We start from the raw sequence: 26,880 nt of genomic DNA, 5'->3' as shown, positions 1-26,880 counted from the left end.
GATTTAGATTAGATTTGGATACTTATATAACATATTAAATAATATACCAAAATGTATGTTTTTAAATAAAATAACCCCTTAAAAAATTGTTGTACTTCAACGAGCATCGCTCTAAAGGCCAATACAATTTAACACCATTCAAATGTTTTGTAGTGTTGTCACAATTACCTTTACAATTTTGAGACTTATCTATTTGAACCCATTTTGGCTTTAAACTCCTTGTTTTGGATCGACCCAATATGTATACCATTTATATCAGATAATTCAATTTAATCCCATTAAATAGGTAAAATAAATAAAAAGACACATTAAACACTGAGTAGTTAATAGAAATCATTAATGATATAGGAGAGATAATAGAATACAGAATGTTTGACTCCGCCTATTATATTTACAGAAACATTATTGGACGAGTAATACCTTCTGACACAGGCGAGAGGCTAATGGTAGATTTTTGTATCGTGACTGGTCTATTAGGTTTGTAAAATAAGGTTTGTTAAAATGGCGTTTATACAGTTGGTAATAAAGAATTTTCTTGTGTATTTTATATTTCATATTATGATTTTTATGTATCGAATTTATGTATAAACATTTAAACTTGCATTGGGCGTAATCGGAAAAAGTATTTAGAGTATAATTAATAATAATTAATAATCATAATACATCATAATTGATAATATATGTCATATAAAAATTTAATGATACCACTTTTCATATTTAACTGAATTTTATTTATAAAACTTATAAATTAACATATAATTATATAACATATAAATTTTGAACAAAAATGTATGATATAAGGGTATTTGTTGTTTGTTTATCTGATTGTTTAATATGTTTATGTATATGTCTAAATATGTAACTTGATATTAATCTACAGTAGTATTTTAAGAGTATAATGATTAGATTGCGTAAACGTTACATTATTATTTTGTTACTAATCGTTTCCGACTAACCTACAATTTCCGGTTATGATAACTTAAATCTAGGTATATATTTCTATTTAGGGGGATCCACCGGCCCTATCTCAGCATTATACGTTTGCACAATGCTGTATTTTTTATTATATGCACCTCACTACACAACACTATACAATATTGGATGATTTGATTCCTTTGTGTCTGTGTTCTGCTCTGGTGGTATCCAAAAGTTGCAATACTTCAATATTCTCATGAGAATGGAGTCTTTCCTCATGCCCCCTTACAATTCTCTTGAATTTTCAGCTGACTGTGGGTATCTGAAGGTCTCGATGTAGGTAATCAGTCCTATAGTATTTGGGTGTACCGTAATACCGTAAACCATAATACCTCTGAGGAGCTTTTAGGAAATTTTTTAAAAATATTAACATTTTGAAAGTAAACAATTTTTTTATAACATCTTTATTGATACGCTTAGTACAATCTTAATTTACAATTAATTTATTACTAATTTTCCTATGTGCTTGGATTAATTGACAAGCAAAACGAGTGCGAGAAAATACATCAGTATGTATTCCTCAATTATAAAATTATAATTATTTATTAATTATTAACTTATAGCTATAGTTTACACTAAATGTATACACTTTATATAAGTTCGTATGGTTTTGTTCGCTTCAATTTCCCAACATCCTGCGAGCTGTCCAGCAGTTGTATTGCTTCCACGTTAGTATGATTTAGTAATTTTCTTTCGTGCTGTGTGTGACAGTGACAGGCGAAATCTTGGATAACCTCTCAAATCCATTTGATTTCCAGCTCATCGTGCAGTTCTTCATTGGTTACATAGCGATAGGCATTGGTAATCAATCGAAGAACCTTGTTTTGACGGCGTTGTATGACTAGTTGATTTAAATTTTTAATGCAACACCATATTTGCACCCCATAGGTACAAATTGGCTTTATAATTGTATTATAGATCAACCTCTTTGATTTTAGATCAAGTTCAGAGTATCTTCCGACTAACCAGTATAGTTGTTTTATTTTGGTTCTAATGTGTTTTGATTTTTGTCTAACGTGATGCTTCCAATTTAATCTACAGTCAAGATGGATTCCAAGATATTTAGCTGATTCTGCTTGAGGAATCGGGATCCATTGAGTGATATAATTAAGTTTTTATTATTTTGCCTCAATGCAAAATTAACGTGAACATATTTGGAGCTATTAAGTTGAATTTTCCAATCTTTCGTCCATTTCTAGATTTTGTTGACTGCCACTTGTACTTTTTCTATTGCCCTAAGCAGAGATATATCTTTTGCCATAATAATTGTGCCGTCAGCAAAGGTTCCAAGAAGTGCTTCTTTTGTTGTTGGAATGTCAGCAGTGTAGAGTAGATAGAGGAGAGGTCCTAAGACGCTACCTTGTGGAACTCCAACCGAGATAATTTTAACGGACATCCATGTCATTAACGGATATCCATCCATTCTTTAAATATACACTTTCCATTGTATAACTTAAAAAGTAAAGGCTATGCAATAATTATTATACAACCATTCGATTCTACGTAAAATTCTCTATAATTCCTATAATTTTCATTAACCTACCATTGCTTGAAGAGAAATAAGAACAAAAAAACTGAAAATGACAAAAAATCGCAAATTTTCGTGACTATATATATGGAAAAAAGGCCAAAATATCTTAACCCTCAGATGAAGATGAAACTCTCAAAATATATGTATTTTGGGATAAAATAAACGAAGATCCATGTTAAATTGCTTCAGAATTTATAATTTTTACGATATGTGTCATAAACGGATATCCACCCATTCTTTAAAAATACACTTTCCATTGTATAACTTAAAAAGTAAAGGCTATACAATAATTATTATACAACCATTCGATTCTACGTAAAATTCTCTATAATTCCTACAATTTTCATTAACCTACCATTGCTTGAACAGAAATAAGAACAAAAAAACTGAAAATGACAAAAAATCGCAAATTTTCATGACTATATATATGGAAAAAAGGCCAAAATATCTTAACTCTCAGATGAAGACGAAACTCTCAAAACATATGTATTTTGGGATAAAATAAACGAAGATCCATGTTAAATTGCTTCAGAATTTATAATTTTTACGATATGTGTCATTAGCGGATATCCACCCATTCTTTAAAAATACACTTTCCATTGTATAACTTAAAAAGTAAAGGCTATGCAATAATTATTATACAACCATTCGATTCTACGTAAAATTCTCTATAATTCCTATAATTTTCATTAACCTACCATTGCTTGTATAGAAATAAGAACAAAAAAACTGAAAATGACAAAAAATCGCAAATTTTCATGACTATATATATGAAAAAAAGGCCAAAATATTTTAACTCTCAGATGAAGATGAAACTCTCAAAATATATGTATTTTGGGGTAAAATAAACGAAGATCCATGTTAAATTGCTTCAGAATTTATAATTTTTACAGTCAATTACAACAGTCAATTATTTAAATGTAGATTTTGATCAGCATCGAACTTAAAATATTACAATAAATTTAATGATAATTTACATATTACTATATTTACTAGTCATTAAATGAGCCCCAGCATTTCCTTTACTATTCTAACATGTTTGATTATTTCTTAATTTCATATAGCTTAATTTTTCCATTGCGGGACGATACCAAAGAAAATTATATTAAAGTAAAATTTTAAACACCAGTTACAAAACAAGGTATTCAGTTTACAGTATCCTGGAATAACGGCCTACAAAATACTGAGAAATATAATCCCAGATGTTGAACATGGGCGGGGTGCCAGCAGTGCCAACTGGAACACGATAACGATTATCAGGCAATCCCGAGACGTATACCCGGGATTTTATTGAAGGACACTTTGCATCATTCAGTATCTGACCAGCGTTTGGTATAGATGTGCCACCATCGACGACTGTCCAAGCCTCGTCACCAGATAACATCCCTGCCAGTCTTTTTTTAACCACTTATATTTCCGCATTATTATATTACTTCAATAAATAGCGGTCACATAATGTAAATACCATTGTTTCATTTCGTTTTTACCTCCATTTACCGAGCCATATAATTTATCCTAAATCCTAATTTAATGTAATTAACTTGGTTTCAACTTTATACATGACAAATCGCATTCCATCTTTCCATACTCTTGCGAATGCTCAACCGGCGAATTCCTGTGGTGACCAAATATGGTTTGTGGTATATTCTAGATTAATTTTGTGTTTGCAATAGCATTCAATTACTTTATATAAGTATTTAAATAGTTTGTAGAGCAAATTATTAGTAAAATGTTATAATTCAGTTACATTAATTTTGTATATTGCTATTAAACAATGCGATTTTTATGTTGGATTATATAAATATAGAACTTATTTCAAGATTATAGCAAACGTAAGAATAAAAATTGGTCAAATTTGTATATGTTTACTAGCTGACCCGGCAAACGTTATCTTGCCATGTAAAGAATTTCTGGTATAGAAAAAAAACTAACTTATTGGGAGTGTGTGATGATGTGGTATATGAGTGAAAAGGGCACGGAGTGCTGTGGACGATGAGGGAATATAAAAATAACGAAACACCAAATATCAATTTTTTAAATTTATTATAATTTACTTTAACTAATAATTATTTATAACATTAATTCATTACATAATATTAATCTATTAATACTACAGCGTGAACAATATTTTTTGTTATTTTTTTAATAACTAATCGCGTACCGTTGCACAGCCGTGGCGGGTTCACATTATGAAGTAAAATAATCGGAGATCCAACCTTCAATTTTACGTCATGCGGTGGCATGCCTGGCAAATCCACTGATTGCTAAATCTCTGTTGGAAAGTTTACAGCTTCAGTGGAGTTGCAAACTGCATCAATAGATTTATATGATACCAAGTCCACTAGCAATAACTGTTGTATCTTGGGATTCAAAATGTCAATGTAATTTTTTGATACTAAAATTGCCCTTTCAACAAGCCACTCGTGATTTATGTATTCGTGTGTACATCGGGAAATATTTGTTCAATGATTGTGCAGAAATGAAATAATTAACTGATTTTTTAGTTATTAATAATAAATTATATACATAAATATTAGTTATTAATAAAAAAATAATAAAGTTATTTGAGAATATATTTGATATTAGAGTATCACTGAGATAGCAAAAATGTTTAACAACTAGGCTTGACGCATAAACACTAACAACAGCCGAAAACTGTTGAGGGAGTGAGAGAAGGCTTGTTGTTTGAGAGAAATAGGAGACCATATTCGTTGTCATCTCTACTCCGTGCTGTCTACTAGTTGAGACGTAATATCGGTAGACACATGGAGGGGATAACTTATCAAGCGATTATAATTGTTCTAGTGGAATAAAAAATGATAAAATCACTAAAATGATTATTAAAAATCACGGGTTGGTATTAGAAAAGTGAAAATTAAGGTTATACGTATTTTTAAAGCCACATAATAAAAAAATATAAAAAAAATATCCAAAAAAAAATTGGCGTGGACACCCCTTATCACTTTTTTTCTCTTACCAGATTGACCAGCTAGAACCAAATGGTCTTCGTGGGTTTTGCGAGCTACAGAGACCCTGGGTTACGACTGGGATTGCCGTAGTCTCTTTACTATCACGATTTGTGAACGGGTAGGGATTTCAACAAGGAGTTATCGTGTTCGAAGGTTCCTATGGAGAACCTCACACCGAGCATTTTTATAAAATTTTTCACAAACGGGAAGCCTGATTCGATATGTGTATGGACGTTCCTCATGGACCATGGGGCTCTGTGTAACGCGCGGACTTTTTTGGATTGGAACATTTGTAGCAGTTCAAGTTGTCTCTTCGAGACATACCTGTACCACGTTTGTGCTCTATTGAGGCAGATTGGACGGACTAGCATTTTATACAGTGTCGCTTTCCGTCGGATTGGAAATTGGCTTTTTCTGAAGATTAGTGGACACGCCATTTCCTTTGCAACTGGCGTGCTGTATTTGGGTTGACCATTGGAATCTGCGGTCGAACTGGAGGTCGAGGTATGAAACTTTCTGGAGCTATGGGATGGGAACGATTTGGAGGCGATGGGCGCGGAACTCCTTCCTGCGACGGAACAAAATAGCCTGAGTTTTGCTCGGGTTTATCTGTAGCCGCCTTTGCCACTTAGGGGTTTGAAAAATAGATAGTAGTCGATTCTCAAATCTACTGAATATGCATAAAAATTTCATAAGGATCGGTCAAGCCGTTTTGGAGGGGTATGGGAACGAACATTGTGACATTAGAATTATATATTTAAGATTTAAATAGTTTGTGCAGAAAATTATTAGTAAAATCTTATAAATTAGTAACACTAATTTTGTATATTGCAATGGATGCAGGATAATATAAATATAAAACTTATTTGGAGCTTATAGAAAAGGTAAGAATAAAAATTGGTCAAAATTGTATATGTTTATAGGTATAACTTTCTGATGTTGCAGATGCACTACCTGATAAATATGGATAAAAGATAAAGTTTATATGAAAACATAAATGAAGTAATGAAAATATACAACAAGTAAATATAAACTAACAACATAATTTGCATACATGGAACACATGAGAAAAATAGAAGAAATTATTAATAATTAACAGTGATTTTCTGATATATTAAAGCATTGATAGGCATTAGGGTGTATACAGTTAATGCTATACGATGTGTGACTATATGAAATTTTATTCTAGTCATGGAGCCTTGTATCAGTTATTTTGATTATATTATTTACTTTATATGTTACAGACCTTTATAAGTTTTTGAACTTAATAAATTGCGGTCGGATTTCGACCATATGGCCAACACTAGGAATACTTAAAGGAGTATTAATTAAAACTCAAGTTTTCAAGTCTAATTTGCTGCTAAAATAACAAATAATTTCATAAATTTATTATTAAACACATTTTTGTATTATCAAAAGAGTAAAATATATAAGAGGATAGCGAATTTCGAATATCTAATATGCTGGTCAATTTCTGGATATACATCTCACACAGGATATATAGAGCGTTCGCTTCTTTTCTTTCTGGGGTCTCTGAAATAAAAAATAAAAAAATGTTAATGATTATTTATCATGAAAATTTCCTATTGCAGATTCATAAAAAATAACAGCAAAAATAAAATACTCCGATTTCTGATAAGTATTTATCACACCGGTTAAAAAAAAAAACTTTAGTCAATAATTTTAATTAACTGCGAGACGCATAAAGAAACACATTCTCTTATTTTAATATTAAAACAACTAAATTTAATTATTAAATAAAATAATGTTGAACTAAATAATCAAAAAACTAAGTAAAACAATAATATTACTTCAATAAGCATAATTAAGAAAAACCTGACAAGTCAGCGGAATAATAGAGTAACACACGGTTACTGAAAAAGCCTTTCCTGGAAAGCAATACCGTCTTCCAATACTCCTGGACGTCCGACAATCCTTTGACCGAGTTTGGCATTTGCGACTAATCCACAAGATTTTTTATTATTACTAATTACATCTTACGTATTGTTTCAACGCCGCTGTGATTTAGTAACCTTATTTCATGTTTTATCTTGGATCACTTCGTGTTGTACAACCAGATCGAGAAAGATTGTTTGAGAAGACAAAATTGTTTGGACATATGAAAAGGATTGTCTACAATAACACCCTTCGGTATAGATGAACTCAGACAGAAGAAGAAACTGACAAATGCTGAATTTATGAGATAGTATTACACTGGAAAATAACAACATACTTATTGTTTTGAATTATGGTTCAGAATTGTGTTATGACAAAATTGTATTCCAGAGTGCGAAAGATTTATATGCATGTTTACAATTGTTCAAAATATATATAAGCATGTGGTTAAAATGTACGAGAAGAGAAATAATACTAACTGTTTTACAAATATGCGTGAATTTTACACAAATGTGTTAGGGATAATGCAGTGATTAAAGTTAATTTTCTAAAAAAATGCATAAAGATAGTAAAAGAAGAAATTAATAAGAAATCCAGTGATATCAGAAAGACTTCTCAACGCAGCAAAAAAGAAACAAAACTAAATATAAAAAGGAAAATTTGTTGTCGAATGAAAATAAAAACGTTACTTATATATACGATGATAAATAAGTCAAGTAGGCCTCCAGGATATATCATAGGTAGTCTAGCAAAGAGTAAATATAATTAACTGCAGTTTAAATCTGTAGATGTGTTATAATTAGTGTTTTGAAGTATCAACTGAAAACAGTCGAAAAAGTCGATAGTCAAAAAACTGGCGACTGAAAATAGCAATTACTATTTTCAGTCAAATGCAAGGTTTAAATGTTTTGTTCAATTCGTTATATCAGACGAAGATGTACGAACTCTTTCCTGTATAAGTTGCGAGACTGGAAAGGACGGAGATAATTTTAACAAAAATGCAGCGAGTAATCGAAATATTACCTATTATTGCCATAAAAACCGTAAAAAGTATTTTACTACTTACCATTCACAATTTCAATCTTTTTACTCTATTACATTAACAATCGAATTATCGTTCAATAATATTGCTATATTAATATACAATATATTGTTATTTACAAGCAAACTACCAAAAAATCATAAAATTATATATATAATATATAAATCTATATAAGCATAAGTTGGATATATTTTTTGTCAAAGTCGCGACTAGGATAACAGAGCCAGAATGTTAAAAATCCACCGTATTCTCCAGATCTGTCTCTGATATGAGACTGCCTCCTGTTCTCAGATCTCAAAGGAATGCTCACTGAGAAGAAATTTTCGTCAAATGAAGAGGTGATCGCCGAAACTGAGGCTTATTTTGAAGCAAAGGACAATTTGTACTAGAAAAATGGTATCGAAAAGTTGGAGGGTCGCTGTAATCAGTGTATCACCCTTGAAGGGAATTATGTTGAATAAAGAAAACTAATTTAGCCAAAAAATGTGTTTTACTATGGTAGACCGGGGACTTTTCAATTGACCTGTTATATTGATGCAAAAAGTAGAACTAAATAATTGTTAATAAATTATATAATAATAATATATTTATTTTATAAATTAAAATTAATAGTTTCTAAATCAGATTTAAATACTTCGTTGCACCCAACCAATAGCCGTAAGAATTAGTGTTTTGCTTGTCGAGTTTAACAAACTGCAATAATCACTGCGTTAAAATTAAAATTACATTTCTATTACAAAATATGTAAAAAATGTGTCTTCGTTACGTAGTTGGTTAATCTTAAGTAATAAGTAATTTTTATGTAATAAATTAAAGACTTACATACAATATACACAAATTGCAATCATCAACACGGTAAACACAAACATAACAGGGATAGTAATGTCCTTATCAATTGAAGACCATTCGTACTTTTTTGGCATCATAGGTAACAAACTAAAACTGTACGACGAGACGAACAACAAAAGCACAAACGCCATTACAGATTTTCTTAAGAGACCCATTTTGGGACAACACTTACGACTTACTACAAATTGTGTATGAGGATCTCCAGTAAATAGGAACGAGCTGTGATAAGCACAGACCTTATCTATTCGTGTAATTTAACGATTTGTATAATTAAATTAGTCATTAATAATGATTCAGTGTTATTTAAAAAAAATGTTTAAATTAAATATTTTAAAAACATTCAATAATTTTTAATATAACAGGTCAATTGAAAGGTCGTCGGCCTACCATAGTAAAACATATTTTTTTGGCAAAATTAGTTTTTATTTATTCAACATAATTTCCTTCAAGGATGATACAGTGATTATATTATTTGTCCTGTGGCGACCGCCACGACCCTTTAAGCCACCAGGAATTCATCAACAACAACTACAAAGGTTGTCAATGCCGGTGGATTGGTACCAGGCAGTTCCAGGCTATAAAAGACCATCACGACGACGCCTCGTTCTTTTTTCTTTTCTCCATCCCCTTGTAATAGTACCACTTCCACAGCGCTACCGTACTTCCTCTCCCTAACCTAATATCCTGTCAATTCTCCCGTCGACCACATGTATAATTTAATATTAAAATAAATAGTATTTCCTCAACCAATCAATTCAGATTCAAATTGTTCAGTACAAATTCCTTCCAAAAATAGTAGTTAGTGTTGTGACAAATAATCGCAGCGGCAGCCGCACATTTCGACCGACCGACCGACCCGACGAACATTCCTACAATTGGTGACCCCGACGTGATCAAAGTGCCTAACAGGTAAATCAACTCAACATAAGCCACTTGACAGGTGTTGGACACGTGCATGGAAGGATAGCACGAGGAACGGAACCCATTAACATCACATGGTTGACGACATCCCACGAGACTAGCCTGATGGACGAAAACCACAGAAGCCCATCATGTATACAATGAACACATGAACACCCTCGCATCACGAAACGGGACACGTAACACACTTATAGGTACCCTCAAACAAAGCTAAACGCCCCAAGACGCACGACGTCCTGCTACAACTCCGATGGCAGCTGATCCTGTGAAACTCAGGTTGGGATCCCCATCTCATCAGCAGTCCCCGGGCGTTTGTTTGCGTGATTGCGGGTGTACTCCGGAACCTGCACCACATAGAGGTACGTTCCATGGCAGTTCCACTAGGAGGGGAGTTATGTGGCGACCGCCACGACCCTTTAGGCCACCAGGAATTCATCAACCACAACTACAAAGGTTGTTAACGCCGGTGGATTGATACCATGCAGTTCCAGGCTATAAAATACCATCACGACGACGTCTCGTTCTCTTTTCTTTTCTCCATCCCGTTGTAATAGTACCACTTCCACAGCGCTACCGTACTTCCTCTACCTAACCTAATATCCTTTCAATTCTCCCGTCGATCACATGTATAATTTAATATTAAAATAAACGGTATTTCTTCAACCAGTGTTTTCAGATCTCGTGCAAATTCTTTCCAGAAATAGTAGTGAGTGTTCTGACAAATAATCCCAGCGGCAGCTACACATTTCGACCGACTGACCGACCCGACGAACATTCCTACAGTCCTTTGCTTCAAATTAGATCCCAGTTTCTGCGGTCACCTCTTCATTCGACGAACATTTCTTCCCAGCGAGCAATCTTTTGAAATCTGGGAAAAGGAAATAGTCGCTGTGGGCCAGATAAGGAGAATAGGGTGCATGAGGAAGCAAGTCAAGTATTTTGTGGATTTGGATATGTAGAAGGAAACATACTTAGAATTAAATTAATTGTCGACTATAACAATTTACATTTGGATGAATTTCATAAAATATACAGAGGAAGTAATTGATGAATGGTGGACCGCGAGCATGTTTTACAAATTGAATATTAAAAGTTTATGTTATGATTGACATTGACAATGACTCGGAAAGTCAAAGTGACTAAAGGAAACTTTCATTATATATGATATATAGTGCATTCAAAGTACTTTTAGTAATGCATCATGAATATTTGTGACGTCGAAATATGGCAATGCCGAATTGGCTCTGAGTTTTAGTTTAGTTTGACTTTGATATACAAAAAAATTCTAATCTAAATAAAATAATTAAACAAAAATCTTATGGAATATAATTTATTTTAACATTATAGTAAATCTAATACATATATTATCGAAGGACTTAAAACTGCAATAAGACAGAGCTATATTAGTTTGTACGTTAGATTTGTTTTGTTTACATTTAACTCTTTTCCACACTATCCATGAGGTAGAGTTTCATTATGCGCGTTTTTTTATGTAGTGGTGTCCCCCTGAATGCCTAATCCACCTAATTAACAATTGTATATCTGACAAACGTATTTTACTTTCATTCGAGAGCATATTTACTACTTTCGTTTAGTTCTTGTTTCCTTCAATGGTGTGTTTACTAGTCAAGTCGTCTTGGTATCACTGTATATTTTATTTCTTCTGCTACTGTCTATGTACACCATTCTTCCTAAAATTAATCACGAATTCTGTCTAAAGCATTTACCATATATACAGAAGAGTTAGTATTCATTCTCTCATCATACGTTGTAACCTAATGCTCATGGTTAATTTTGAACAATTAAAATCATATCTATGCACACAAATCTTTCATACCCTACAATACCATTTCCTACAGTTATATTCAATTAATTATGTGCATCCCCTTTAGTTGTTTCCACTCTCATCATTCTGTCTCAGGAATTTCTAGTATTGCTCATTATCACATATCCTGAAAGTTTCTTTCAGTCATTTTCACTTTCCCATTCATTGTCCAATTCAATTATTAAACTATTAATTTCTACTCTGTCTGAAACACGTTCACAATTCCACATTTATTAATTACTTCCTCTATATGTCTAGTCGAGTCCATCCATTCCCAAGGAGTTATCGTTGACAATGCTTCCTTCCACATATCCAAACAGTTCTTGATAGAATATCCTTCTCGACCAGCAATATATCTGCAATTAATTATTATTAAATATAATGATCAACAAAAGCTACTGGAATGGTGTTGTAACTTTTACCATTTTCCATCAATTTTTGTTGTTTTTACACTTATTTTGTTACCGTCTTGCGAAGAGTGCCACAATGAACCATTTTGAAATATACAAGTTTCATCAAGATACACAAATTCAAATAGTTTATCTTCCTTGGTCTTATTTTATGCCTTTAAAAATGTAATGCTTTTGTAAGGTAATGTCTGGTTCGTAAAGTAACTGGTAAGTTTCTGGTAAGTTCTAATAAACCTCTCCGATGGTTATCTTTACACCATTTAAACCCTATACCCTGTATGAGTGTATAAAAGGAGGTCTTACATCCCTCAAAATTCTGCATGTCTCTAATTCCTTTATGTATACTTTTCAGACAGATAATTTTCTCTAAAATAATTTTATTAAATTATGTTTATATCGATAAAATAGTTTGTGTACTTAGTGTTCTTATACATTTCGTATATTTGGCCTCGAATAGAGCCAATATCAAGATGGTCAAGATTCGTCACTCACTTTGTATGTAGACGGGTTTTCTTAGATGAATCTATTGTATTATTCTTCATTTTGTAAGTGATGTTATTCACAGTACCTACATTAATATTTAGAGCGGCAGCAACCCCTAAAAACATTAGAAATAAAATTGTAGGGAATTATATTATTTAATATCATAAATAATTATGTCTCTAATGGAATTTGGATAGCCTCTACAGCCTTTCTAACTTTCTCTAACAAAAAAAAATGATCGCGTAAAATGGGGTAAAGGTAAATCTATTTAGACATATATTAGTTATTTTAAGCACAATGTGCACGAACATCATGATAACCTTTACTCCATATAATTTAAATTAATATCTTATGGGTTATCTCAAATTATATTCTAAAGTGTACGAAAATAAATTTACGTCGTCACATATTCATGACGAATCTCTAATCTCACTTGATGTCACAGTTTAGACATAATATGTTCGCATTTATACGTAATAACATAATTCCATATCGCAACAACGCTAAATATCTCGGAATGAATATTGATGCAACACTTCGTGGGAAGAGACACATAAACAAGAAAAAAAAATAACGGGAATTGAAATATAGCAAAATATACTGGCTAATTGGGAGAAATCAATTATCAGTACATAATAAATTACTATTACATAAGCAAATATAAAACTATTAACATATATATTTAATGCTATGCTACGAATTAATTACTTCCCTAGTATCTGGAAAGTAGCTAAAATATTAATGATACTTAAACCAGGAAAAATACCAGAAGATGTGACCTCCTACCGACCTATAAATTTATTACCAATAATCTCGAAAGTTTTCGAGAAATTATACATAAAAAAACTAAACTATATAATAGAAAAAAGAAAAATTATCCCAGAACATCAATTTGGCTTTCGCAATAAGCATGGGACTATAGAACAAGCGCATAGACTTGTAAACCAAATAAACGCTGACCTAAATGCCAAAAGATATTGTTCGGCTGCTTTTCTAGACATATCTCAGGCTTTTGACAAAGTATGGCATACGGGCTTGCAGGTTAAACTAAAGAAACTTCTCCCTCATCCGGACTATCAGCTACTAAAATCGTATCTCACTGACAGACATTTTATTGTAAATCAAGGCGATGAACATACCGAATTAAATCCCATATATTCAGGAGTTCCGCAAGGTAGTGTACTGGGTCCAGTACTGTATCTTCTGTATACGGCTGATCTGCCCACCACAAAAATAACTACTGTGGCAACATATGCAGACGATACAGCAATCTTAGCATCCCATGAAGATCCAGACACAGCATCAATAAACCTACAAACCCACCTGGAGCAAATACAATTATGGTTGAAGACATGGCGCATTAAAGCCAATGAATCAAAATCCACGCATATAACGTTTATCCTGCGTAGAAGAACATGTCCACCAGTAAATATCAATCATCGTCAACTCCCCCAAGCAGAGCATGTTAAATATCTTGGTATGCATTTAGATCGACACCTAACCTGGAAGAAGCACATACTCTCTAAACGGAAACAACTAGGACTAAAATTATATCAAATGTATTGGCTCATTGGGCGCAAATCCAAGTTATCATTAGATAACAAGGTATTGCTCTATGAGTCTATACTCAAGCCCATTTGGACGTATGGAATTCAACTATGGGGTACCGCTAGCAAATCTAATATATCCATCATTCAACGGTTCCAAAATAAGGTGTTGCGTGCCATTGTTGATGCTCCGTACTATATTTCAAATAAAGTGATACAACGCGATATTCCTCTAGAACCTATAACGAGTGTAATCCAACGTGTTTGTGTGAAGTTTCGAAAGAGTGTCAGTGCATACCAATGTACTCGCTAATCAGTTAAATATGCGACGTGATAGTGAAGTGCGTAGACTAAAACGTTTAACACCACCTGATCTGATTACTAGTCATATGTAGAGTTTAGAATAAGCATTAGAATAAGACTAATTAATTAAGATAATATTTTATACAGAAGATTGCTTAATGAAGTGATTTTCTACATGCCATGTATATATAATATAAACAGAAGAAATACTTATTGCCAATAGGGCAGATTGTGGACTCACGAAGAGTAATAAAAAAAAACATAAGCAAATACTGAAACCTATATGGACATACGGACTTCAATTATGGGGATGTTCTGCAAAGAGTAACATAAATAAAATACAAATTTTTCAGAACAAAGTTCTGAGAGGTATTGTGGGCGCACCCAAATACTATAGGACTGATTATCTACATCGAGACCTTCAGATACCCACAGTCAGTCAAGAAATCAAGAGAATTGCAAGGGGGCATGAGGGAGACTCCATTCTCATGAGAATATTGAAATATTGCTTTGGATACCACCAGAACAGGACACATACTCAGAAGAATTAAAGCATCTGATCTTGTGTAGCGTTGTGTAATGAGGTGCATTAACATTATTTGACCAGAGACTGAGATAGGGCCGATGGGTCCTCCTAGTTAGATACGTAGATTTAAGTCATCATGTAGACAAATTGTAGGTTAGTCGGAAACGACTAGTAACAATATATTAATTAAATAATTAAAATAATGCGTAATAAGGCAAAACGTTTCAATATTCTATATAAGGCAGTCACGCGCCAAACTTTATCTACGCCGTCATGCGAGATAGATTTAAGAGCCTTTATTGAACCCAAAATAGGATCACGTTAAATTTCCGTGACCGTTTAAATTCTATCCTCATTAAACCTTTGTTTGATTACATGATTTTAATAAAATATTTGTAACAAAAAAATTTAATCGACTTCAAACAATAAATAAGAAATTCTCTAAAAAATAATCAAAGTTAGATTTTTAATAGAAAAAAAAACGTTTTAAAATAAAATAGGTACACAATAGTTGTTGTAATCTTATATATAGAATTCTCATGTTACAATGTTCGTGCCCATACTCTTCCAAAACGGCTTGAGCAATTGCTATGAATTTTTTTATGCATATTCAGTAGGTCTGAGAATCGGCTACTATCTATTTTTCAAACCCCTAAGTAATCAGGGGTGTCCACCCCAATTTTTTTAAAATTTTTTGGATAATTTTTTTATTTATTTATTATATGGCATTAAAAAATACATACAACCCTAAATTTTCACTTTTCTATCACTAGCTATTGCTTTTTAATAGTCATTTTAATTTTATCATTTTTTATCCCGCTCGATAACATTATTAATATTATGACTTGGTAAGTTATCCTCTCCATGTGTCTACCGGTGTCACTTCTCACCCAGTAAACAACACGGAGTAGTTACTAATGAATATAATTTATTATTAGTAACTAATAAAACTCCTAAAATAGTCAACACGTGTCACGTCAAACAAACAACTGAATACTTTAAACTACTAACCATTATATCATAGAAGCAGTTGTCTACAACATTCCTACGCCTTCTCATAAGATATGGTTAGTATTAGTGTTGGCAACAATCGACTGAAATCGACTATCGACTGTTCAGTAATTGACTACTTTTTACTATCGACTATTTCAGTCGCTATTTTTGGTTCGACTCTTTTTACTAGTAATTGTTTTCAGTCGACTGTTTTCAGTCGCTATTTTCGGTCCGACTGATTTTATTACTATTTCCTATCGACTGTTTCAGTCGTTTACTTTTAGGCACTATTTTCGGTTCTACTAGTTCACTCGACTGATTTTTAACGTTCTGGCCTTGTCGTTCTGGTCGCAACCTTGAAAGTAATGCGCCGAATTTATGTTTATATATGTGGTTTTATGTTTTTTTTTGTGTAGTTTGCTTGTGAATAACTATATATTGTAAATTAATATAGCAGCATTTTGGAACGCTAGTTTTCGAGGGCAAAAAAATTAAATTGTAAATGATAAATAGTTAGATACTTTTGACTGGCATAATAGGTAATATCACAGTAGAACTCTCATATCAAATATATTCTCAAGTAACTTTATTATTTATTTATTAATAACTAATAATAATTAATATAATTTATTATTAGTAACTCACAAAACCCCTAAAATACTCAACACGTGACACGCAAACAACGGCTATTGAGTTGTAAGTATGAATTATTTTTATACGTTTATTATAAAATCAAAAATTATTCTTTCTTATTTATAATGAAAATATTGTTGGGAATGGTGAAAGACGAATTCGGTGAAACTTAGATTTTTTGTGTTTACTTAAAAGAGCTCTAACTTCTACAGAATTTTTTTTCACTATTTTTAACAATATGTATTTTCGATATAATTAAGAAAAATTAAATTTTTCGCTTTCGTAAAACTATCTAATATTTCATGTATATCTAATATAATCAAAGATAAAATAAATTATTAATATAATAATTTTTATCATTAAATAATTTAATCAGTTCTATTTATGTGTGTTTTGTATTTTACAGTGAACAATGCCAACAAAACGCAAAGGGGCTAGTTTGAGCCGTGATACAAATAAATCTAGAAGGTTTCGAAATAGAAGAGCCTAAAGAACCGAAGGACAAGTTCAGGAAGAAAATACTAGAGCGCGTTGCGTTACGAACAAAACAAAGACGGGCTAATAAAATATTGTTCACGCTATAGCATTAAGAGATTAATATTATGTAATGAATTAATAACATAAGTAATTATTACTTCAAACAAAGTATAATGAATTTCTAAAAAAAAGGTTTGGTACTTTGTTATTTTTATATTCCCATGCCCTTTCATTCAATATACCACATCCTTACGGACTTCCAATAAGTTTGTTATTTTTTTGTGTTGGTGTGTTAGTTTGTTTTTCTACACTACAAATTCTCTAGAAATTATTTACAGGGCAAAACAACGTTTGCCGAATCAGCTAGTAACTCAATAAAGATAAACGAAAAACTTATTAAATTTAGGTACTACACGCGCTTTGTGTTCTACTATATACACACAATTTAGCTTAACACCTACCTAAACCTATTTATCTATTTACATTAATATTTTAACTACTACCAACTGACGCTGAGCTACAAATTAGATTTGTTTTGTTGGTAATTTAATTTTGTGTATATGTCACAAAATTATATTATTATTTTTGTATTGGCTCGGCACCGACTTGAAAATGATCAGCAATGGTAGCAAGATTTTTTAATCTTATTCTATATCGTAAATAAACCTTTATTTTAATTCATATAATGATATCTTAACGGCAATTATAGAAATTGATATAGTTAATATAATATGTAATGCAATAGTAATCCAAACATTTCTATGATTAGCATCACGTTAGACAAAAAGCAAAACACATTAGAACCAAAATAAAACAACTATACTGGTTAGTCGGAAGATACTCTCAACTCGATCTAAAATCAAGGAGGTTGATCTATAATACAATTATAAAGCCAATTTGGACCTATGGGTGCAAATATGGGGTTGCACTAAAAATGCAAATCAGTTAGTCATACAGCGCTGTCAAAACAAGATTCTTCGATTGATTACCAATGCCTATCGCTATGTAACCAATGAAGAACTGCACGATGACCTGGAAATCAAATGGATTTGCGAAGTTGTGCAGGATTTCGCCTTGAAACACGAAAGAAGATTACTAAATCATTCTAACGTGGAAGCAATACAACTGCTGGACAGCGCACAGGATGTCAGGAGATTGAAACGAACAAAACCATACGAACTTGTGTGAACATTTAGTGTGTATTATTAGTGTAAACTATAGCTATAAGTTAATAATTAATAAATAATTATAATTTTATAATTGAGGAATACATACTGATGTATTTTCTCGTACTCGTCTTGCTTGTTAATTAATCCAAGCACATAGGAAAAGTAGTAATAAATTAATTGTAATAATAATAATTAAGATTGTACTAAGCGTATCTAATAAAGATGTTATAAAAAAAATTCTATGATTGAATGAATTAGTTCTTTTTCTCTTGATTTTTTAAAATTTATGGCCTTAATACACCTGAATTGAAATATCTGTTTTGTATCATCTATTTTAGGAAAGATGATAATTCTTTGGCATCTATGCGATCTATGACATTCTATGGCGGAGTATTGCTAACAATATCAAATTTACTAAATGTTCTATACCACAAGACTAAATTGTTATTATTTTTTAACTAGATCAAGAGCTAAATATTTTGTACTGTTTTCGAAATGTGACCTAGACAAAATTTCATTTTACATTCTCTCAACTAGAATCTCCAACTAGTAAACCACAAAGGTTGTAACGTTAAATATGGAGTATTATTTTTCAAAGTAGACCTATTTGAGAGAAATGAAACTATATAACTCTTGAACAAGTGAGGAAAAATCTATAATCAACAATTTAAGTTGGTTAATCCTGTTATTCTGTTATATCACTTACAGGAAAAAATGTTAAATAAATGGTAGGTGCTAGGTAATAAAATTTCACCATTGGTATTGATAAATAACCTTTGATTTTTACTCTATATTTTTTTCTCAACCTATGTATATGATATAATTCTTTACATAACATGTTATTCGTGGCAAACATCCTTATCAGCTGTCGTATATTTAGTTTCCGTTAACGTTTTTGTTCGCTAGCATCATTTCAAAGTACTAAACATTTTAATTCATATTATTGTTATATAAATCAGCTTAAAGCATATAGGTTCAGTTAAAAGTTTTTTTTTGTCGGAGTTTATGTGATGTTAATCATATTTTAGTCTATGGCGATCAAGTAACAATAAATTGTAATCAGTTAAAAGGTGTTGTTACGTTTTAAGTGTTAAAGGTGCTTAAATAATACCTAATATAGTGAATGCAGTAAACTACTAAGTAAGTTTGTGATGAACATAATACATTATATTAATATTATATACTATATAATATACGAAATGTGAATTATATTATAAATGACACATTTATCTCTCTCTCTCTCTCTCTCTATATATATATATATATATATATATATATATATATATATATATATATATATATATATACATATACATTTAAAAGCTTTAACGGTTGTGAAGTCGTTTTGTTATCTCGAAAGTTAAAATATGGCGGGATATGACGTAAAATATGCAGATTAATTTATGTAGAGGTTACTACGAGGGTTACTACTTATGTTTCTGATCTAGTAATAATGATAAAAAAACTCATGATCGAAATTGATTTTTTTAAAAATATTTTATAACAATTATGTAAGTCTTGACCAAGTGAGAAACTGAATAGACTGAATATATTGTATTTTAAAGAAATAGTTTGTAACACGGTCCAAACTGTGGTTACGATAAGGTACTAATGTTGCTTGTAAATTAATATATATATTTTTTTTTGAACAACCTGATGTTTATACTTCATATATATATATATATATATATATATTGAAATAGCTATTAATACTAAACTGATAAATGGTGGGGAAGCAAATAATACATTATCACCATTGGTAATGATATATATATATATATATATATATATATATATATATATATATATATATATATATATATATATATATATATATATATATATATAACCTTCGGTTTCTGTTCCGTACTTTTTTCTCAATCTATATATATGATAAAAATTATACATGCTTTCGTGGCAAATACTCTTTATCAGTTATGGTATATTTAGTTTCCGTTAACATTTCTATTCGATACCATTATTTCGAAGTATTAAACATATTTTAATTCAAATTATTATTATATAAATCAGCTTGAAACATATAGGTTCAGTTAAAAGTTTTTTTTGTTTGAGTTTATGTGATTTAATCATATTTTAGTCTATGGTGATCAAATAACACTAAATTGTGTAATCAGTTAGAAAGTGTAGTGATGTTTTAAGTGTTATAGGTGCTTGAATAATATCTACTATAGTGAATAATGTAAAATACTAAGTAAGTTTTTTACAAACATAGTATATTATTTTTATAGTTTTTATTAAATAATATATAATAATTGTGAATTGACTACTTTCAAATATCTGGTAATATAATGGTTGGCGAAACGATATGTTATCTCAGCGTTATCTCGTCAAAATATGGCGGACATTACGTATATTACGTAAGCAAAAATCATCGTGGTCCGGGAGATTGACTATACGCGACCTCTTGAGAAGGGCTGTGCCTTATCTATAACCAAACTTCTGATATCGGAATGGCGTTACTCTTCCAGGCGTAAAATATACTCTGTATTAGTTATTAAAATAAAGAGTAATCTTCATAAGTTTTATATTAAGCTATATATACCATACATATGTATATATAGTAAAAATGACTTAAAAGAACAGTAAGAACATGACATTAATTTACGAAACATGTTAGAGGAGGTAAAGAGAAAAATACAGCATAATGCTAAATCTTTATATTATATTTATTTATATATTTTGAAATTTAATATTAATTTTAAATTATAAATTAGAGGATATAAAACAATTAACCTTAACTATGCCAAAAACTATTTACTAAATTACCCCATATTTGAATAAACAATACTACAGATGTATTATATATAAATAAAATTTTATAACAAGTTTCTTGTAGATACAGTCCTTTATACTTCTCACACTAATTACTAATTAATTACAATACAATAAAAGTTGCAATAGAAAATTTGCAAATAAAGGCAAGATTAATATATTTCATGGAAAAAGAGCTTACCGACTAAAAAAACACCACCATAATTAATGAAATCAAGGACTCAAGTACCTAAAAACTCAATATTGTTAATACTTTGCATTTTATTTTAGTATATATGTACCTTTCAACTATTTTCTTTTATTTCTCCTTAGGTATGCTTTTCTCTTCTTTGATATTTTGGCAGATTACTTTTCCTTATCAACAAATCATACAGCTGTAGCAAGTACAATCTTTTCAAAATAGCTACCTTTTAAGGATTAATAGTATGCAATATTTTCCTACACTTCTGCAAAGCCTATAAACTGGACGATTTCTTGAAATTACTTAAATATATAATTCCCTATTACCTTGTCAATTCAATTGTGAAATATTATTCTGGAATTCATATTGGCTACTTATATTTGCTTCAATATTGAGTCTTATTCTTGACTTATTTATCGTGCCCTACCTAAAATTGATTCGTAAGATAATAATCATATGAATAGTTTTATTGTTTTTTATAGTGGTATATAAGCTTCTTGACTTCTTGTTTTCTAAGATATTCTTTAAGCAATATTTTTTTTCTTTTGTCGTCCTGTGGCTCCCAACTTTCAAACGAAAGTAATTTAATATAAAAACGATGCAGTTTGCGTTTTAACCACATACCTTGAAACGTCTTAGAAACAAAGTTGGCAAGTTTGTATGGCGTAAATATTAGAGCGTTATGGTCATACGCGGAGGTCTTCGATCATCAACGTGGGCAGCTATTTTTGTTTGTTCTAGATTGGTTGGAAAATTTGTCAAATCATATAGACTAGGTAGCGTACCCCAGTGCCTGAAACGTTCCTTATTTTTAATCATCGTTTCTTTATTGCTATTTTTCCTCATACGGGTTGCACTTTTAATTTGGTTATCCATTGCAACACTTAATAAAATAACTGCGTAATTTATTGAGCTAACTTCTAACACTAAAAGGGAAAAATACTTCAAAAAATAAATAAGTAACTCATTAAAAATCGCGAAATAATCAAACATAGATTTTTAGTTCAAAAAACGTTTTAAAATAAAGTACGTACATAATAATCGTTGTGATATATACACAAAACTAAATTACGAACAATACAAATTTAGTTTGTTGCTCGACACAGACTAAGTGATCAATTGGTAGAACCATAATATATTTAACAAAAAAATTTAACCGTCTTCAAAAATAAATAAGAAGCTCACTAAAAATAAAAGACTAGATATAATAGATTTTTGACACAAAAAAAATATTTTAATATAAAGTATGTATATAATAATAATTGTAATAACTATATAAAAATAAACAAAAGGCTTATTTAAACTATCTACCACACATATTTTATATTCAACATATACACACAATTTAACTTAATACCTACCTACACCTATTTATCTATTTACAATATTATTTTAACCACTACCAACTGACTACTTTAAACTACTAACCTTAACCATTATACCATAGAAGCAGTTGTTTACAATATTCCTACGACTTCTCATAACATATGGCTAGTGCTAGTGTTGGGAACAATTGACTGAAATGGACTATCGACTGTTCAGTAATTGACTACTTTTGACTATCTGTAACTGTAACTGTTTTCAGTCGCTATTTTCGGTCCGACTGATTTTATTACTATTTACTATCGACTGTTTCAGTCGTTTACTTTTAGTTACTATTTTCGGTTCTACTAGTTCATTCGACTGATTTTTAACGCTCTGGCCTTCCGTCCTAGCCGCGACCTTGAAAGTAATGCGCCGAATTTATTCTTATATAGATTTATATGTAATATTGTGATTGAAAACTCAAATTAGGTTACAAAGGTTTCAGAAATTGCATAGATCCAAAAGATTTGAAGAATTTTTTACAGTAGCAATTTTTAAATTTCTTTTTAAAATATTAACCGTAAAGAGGTGAATAAAGTATATTAAATATTTGTAGTAAATACATTTTCTGATAGAAAAACACTACTTTAATATCCAACAATTTATTTTGTTGGCTATTAAGAAGAACACCACAGTTTTTATTTGTTAACGAATGGACTATCTTAACAGAATGTGTACAATTTTTAAAACCCATTGAAATAATGACCACCGAGTTATCTGGTGAAAGATATGCCAACGATGTCTTTAATTATACGGTTAATAAGACGACTTCAACATTCCATCAAATCCAGGATTTTAACAAGTGAATGGGGAAAAAAGGACAAAATTGTGTATTAGATGTCAACAATAAAAGACTGGCTATTTTAGAAATGAATACGATATGCGGAAAATCCACATTTTTAGATCCTATATTTTAAAAAGCAGGATTTGCTATTGCAAATAATGCTGAGGCGATACAAAAAGTTATTACAAAAGAGGTATCTTCCATTCTAACTACAAAAAATACAAATATAGTTCCACAACTCGAAATTTAAGACAAAACTACTGACCAAGAATGTATTGACATCTGGAGATATTTTGATAACAAAAATGGCTAGAATGAAGGAAATAATTACTCCAAGTACTGCAGCAACTTTACAGATTTAGCAGTATTTGGAAATTCCATTTATTGGGCGTTTAGAAAACCCATTGGATTTTTGGCAAACCCATAAAATGAAACTACCTGAATTATATCAGTTACACCTAAAATATTCCTCTATACCCGCAACGTCTTTCCCCTGGGAACGATATTTTTAAAATCTGGGCAAATAATTAACGATCGAGGAAATCGCCTCACGATAGAAAAGTTGAACATGATAATATTCACAGTAACTTAAAAAATGTTTCCGTTCAAAAATAAATAAAACTTTCATTTTAAAAAGGGTTTGTACGATCATTTTTAGGTTCATCATGGATTAGATTTTTCAATGATTAGGTATATGTTTACATTTTATTTAGAAGATATGGTTATTGAAAAACTTTAGTTTTTAGGTTCTATTTAAGTTGTATTGTACTATTTATATTTATTATGCTATGTTATTTAAAAATAGCAATTAATATATTAAAACAGGATAAAATATTTGTGGTATTATTATTCCATTGCTTTTTACACATCCGCAGAACAATCAGTACAAACGTAATCCTACTACCTCCAAATTATACTATTTATTACATGATAATAGAAATTATTTTTTTTTCCTTTTCTTTTTTAAAGTTATCACGTGAATGAATATATATACATCTCTTTCTCGCTTATATTATCATTCTAGAATATAAAGACATTTAAAATTAACTGCTCCAAGTATTTATCTCCGTCCCTTCCTATCTCACATTTTGTACACACAATAATTCGTACATCTTAGTCTGACATCACGAATGAAAAAAAAAACAGTCGAACCGTGCATTTCACTTAATTCATTAAGTAATTACTATTTTTAGTCGCTATTTTTTTGACTTACGACTGTTTCGACTGTTTTCAGTCGATAGTTACTTAAAAAGCAAACTAAATGGTTTTTACATTGAACGACTTCCAATTTTCCGTTATATCAGCTCGGCAATAACATATTACACACATATCTGATTATTTTAGATAAAATATATGTGAAAACTTTGTACGTATCTTTAAAATTTGAGCGTTTCCTTCAATTTACCCCCCTTCCCCCAATAAAAATCGGTACCGACACGAATGGACGGATTGCTTCCCGCCGGCAACGACACGGTACCGATATATCGGCGAGTGTTAAAGGGTTCCATTTGTTTACATGTTATAACGCGTCCAGCGATACCAGTGTCGTGTCGGTGTCGGCAGATGTGAAAACGTCCATTTACAGGTATTTAGAAATATATTTTCGTAAAATTAACTTCAAGTATGATATTGAGGAATACATATTGATGTGTTTTCTCGCACTCGTCTTGCTTGTGAATTAATCCGAGTACAAATGAAAAGTAGTAATAAATTAATTTTTAATTAAGATTGTACTAAGCATATCTAATAAAGATGTTATAAAAAAGAGTAATTATGTTAAAATTCAGTTCAAAGGAGGGTATGATCTCAGAGCTTAGTCAATAATAAACAATTTCATGCTACATATTTATTTATTACTTACGTTGTTATTCATTATTGCTAAGGTTGTCCTCCGCCGATTCATCACTGAAATTAAATATGAACATTGAGAACAATATAATTAGATGTTTGTTAACAACATAAAATTATTGAATTATTAACAACATAAAACCCAAAAAACAGTATAAAAAGTGTATACGTACCAGGAAAGATAATAAATTGCCATAACAAAGACAACAATAATAATGGATATGCCGTATACGAGTGCAATATCCATCTTCTAAAAAATCCTTGAACGTTGGTTGGACACAGTTTATTAATAATTAACTTACAATAACAACTGCTGATTTCTACTGTTCTCGGTTGTCTGCTGGGAAATACCCCTACCTAAGAGGGGGGGGGGAGGTAACAGCTCTTAGGAGTTGAAAAGGAGGGGGACATACGACTTGACGACCAAAAAATTGTTGCAAAATGTTATACCATAGTTTTATCACTTTTATAGATTTTTCTGATCATTTTACTGATAATAAAAATCCACATAATATTATATATTACGTACAAATATATTTCAAGATATCTAAAATTTAAATGTTTATTTAGAGAAATTCATATAATTTATAACATTACTAAATTTTGTACATTGTTTTATTAAATATCCCGCATATTTTGAAGCAGTAAGGAATGACACATTTTTCGGTAACGCCATGTCACCAATTCGAACAAACATTCTGAAATATCAGGCAAGTTTGAGAGACCTAACACAAATTATTCAATTATCAAATACATTAGTTTTTATCTATAGAAATTTCTATGTGTATTTTATTAAAAGTAAACAATTAAAATTTTTGTGAATAATATTATATTTACTATTTGAAAATAATACATTCCCAGCCTGGTTACTGGCGTGACTGGGATCATTTTCCTTGTCGGATAGGTACTCTTGCCTAGACCAATCACAAATATTATACAATCACAAAAATAAATTTACGACCATGCCCCAGGAGGATTCGAGCCCGCGATTATCGCAACAGTAGGTAGGCCGTTCGTCGCCTTTACCACTGCCCCAACCAATCCCGCACATTTATTGATTGATTTAAGAGTTTTCAAAATACTATTTTTGTTGTTACTTACACAAGGGCGTGACACAAACAAAAAGTAAACTGGACTGGAAGTTAAAAAATGATTTTTTATTTACAAGGATAAATGTCAGAGAAGTATCTTTTGATTTTTGTTTGTTGTTTTGTTTTGTTTGAGTATTGTCCGCTGATAGAAGGCGTTACTAGAATAAAATCCATATGTTTTTTAGTTAGCCCTAATCCTCAAAAGAGGCGTGTATAAATTTGACAGTTGTCGGATCATTAGTTTGTAAATTATAGCATTTTGAGTGAAG

The 26,880-nt window shown here is 30.9% G+C and overlaps 1 protein-coding gene across 1 annotated transcript; it reads right to left on the bottom strand.

Moving 5' to 3' along the window:
* Positions 1–6,815: 6,815 nt before the first annotated feature.
* Positions 6,816–26,571, bottom strand: LOC143201556 (uncharacterized). Its single transcript, XM_076412679.1, has 5 exons — positions 26,479–26,571; positions 26,429–26,434; positions 25,694–25,877; positions 25,534–25,577; positions 6,816–7,008 (listed from the first exon to the last, which is right to left on the bottom strand). The coding sequence occupies exons 1-5, from the start codon at positions 26,569–26,571 to the stop codon at positions 6,943–6,945; spliced, it is 393 nt and encodes a 130-aa protein (XP_076268794.1). The 3' UTR covers positions 6,816–6,942.
* Positions 26,572–26,880: the final 309 nt, after the last annotated feature.

The sequence above is a fragment of the Rhynchophorus ferrugineus genome, unplaced genomic scaffold, assembly GCF_030347505.1.
Source record: "Rhynchophorus ferrugineus isolate W39M unplaced genomic scaffold, kcgeb_rfMv2 rfM8, whole genome shotgun sequence".
Lineage (NCBI taxonomy): Eukaryota > Metazoa > Arthropoda > Insecta > Coleoptera > Curculionidae > Rhynchophorus > Rhynchophorus ferrugineus.
Note: the sequence above shows the minus strand (reverse complement) of the source record. Positions and strands in the feature narration are given on the sequence as shown.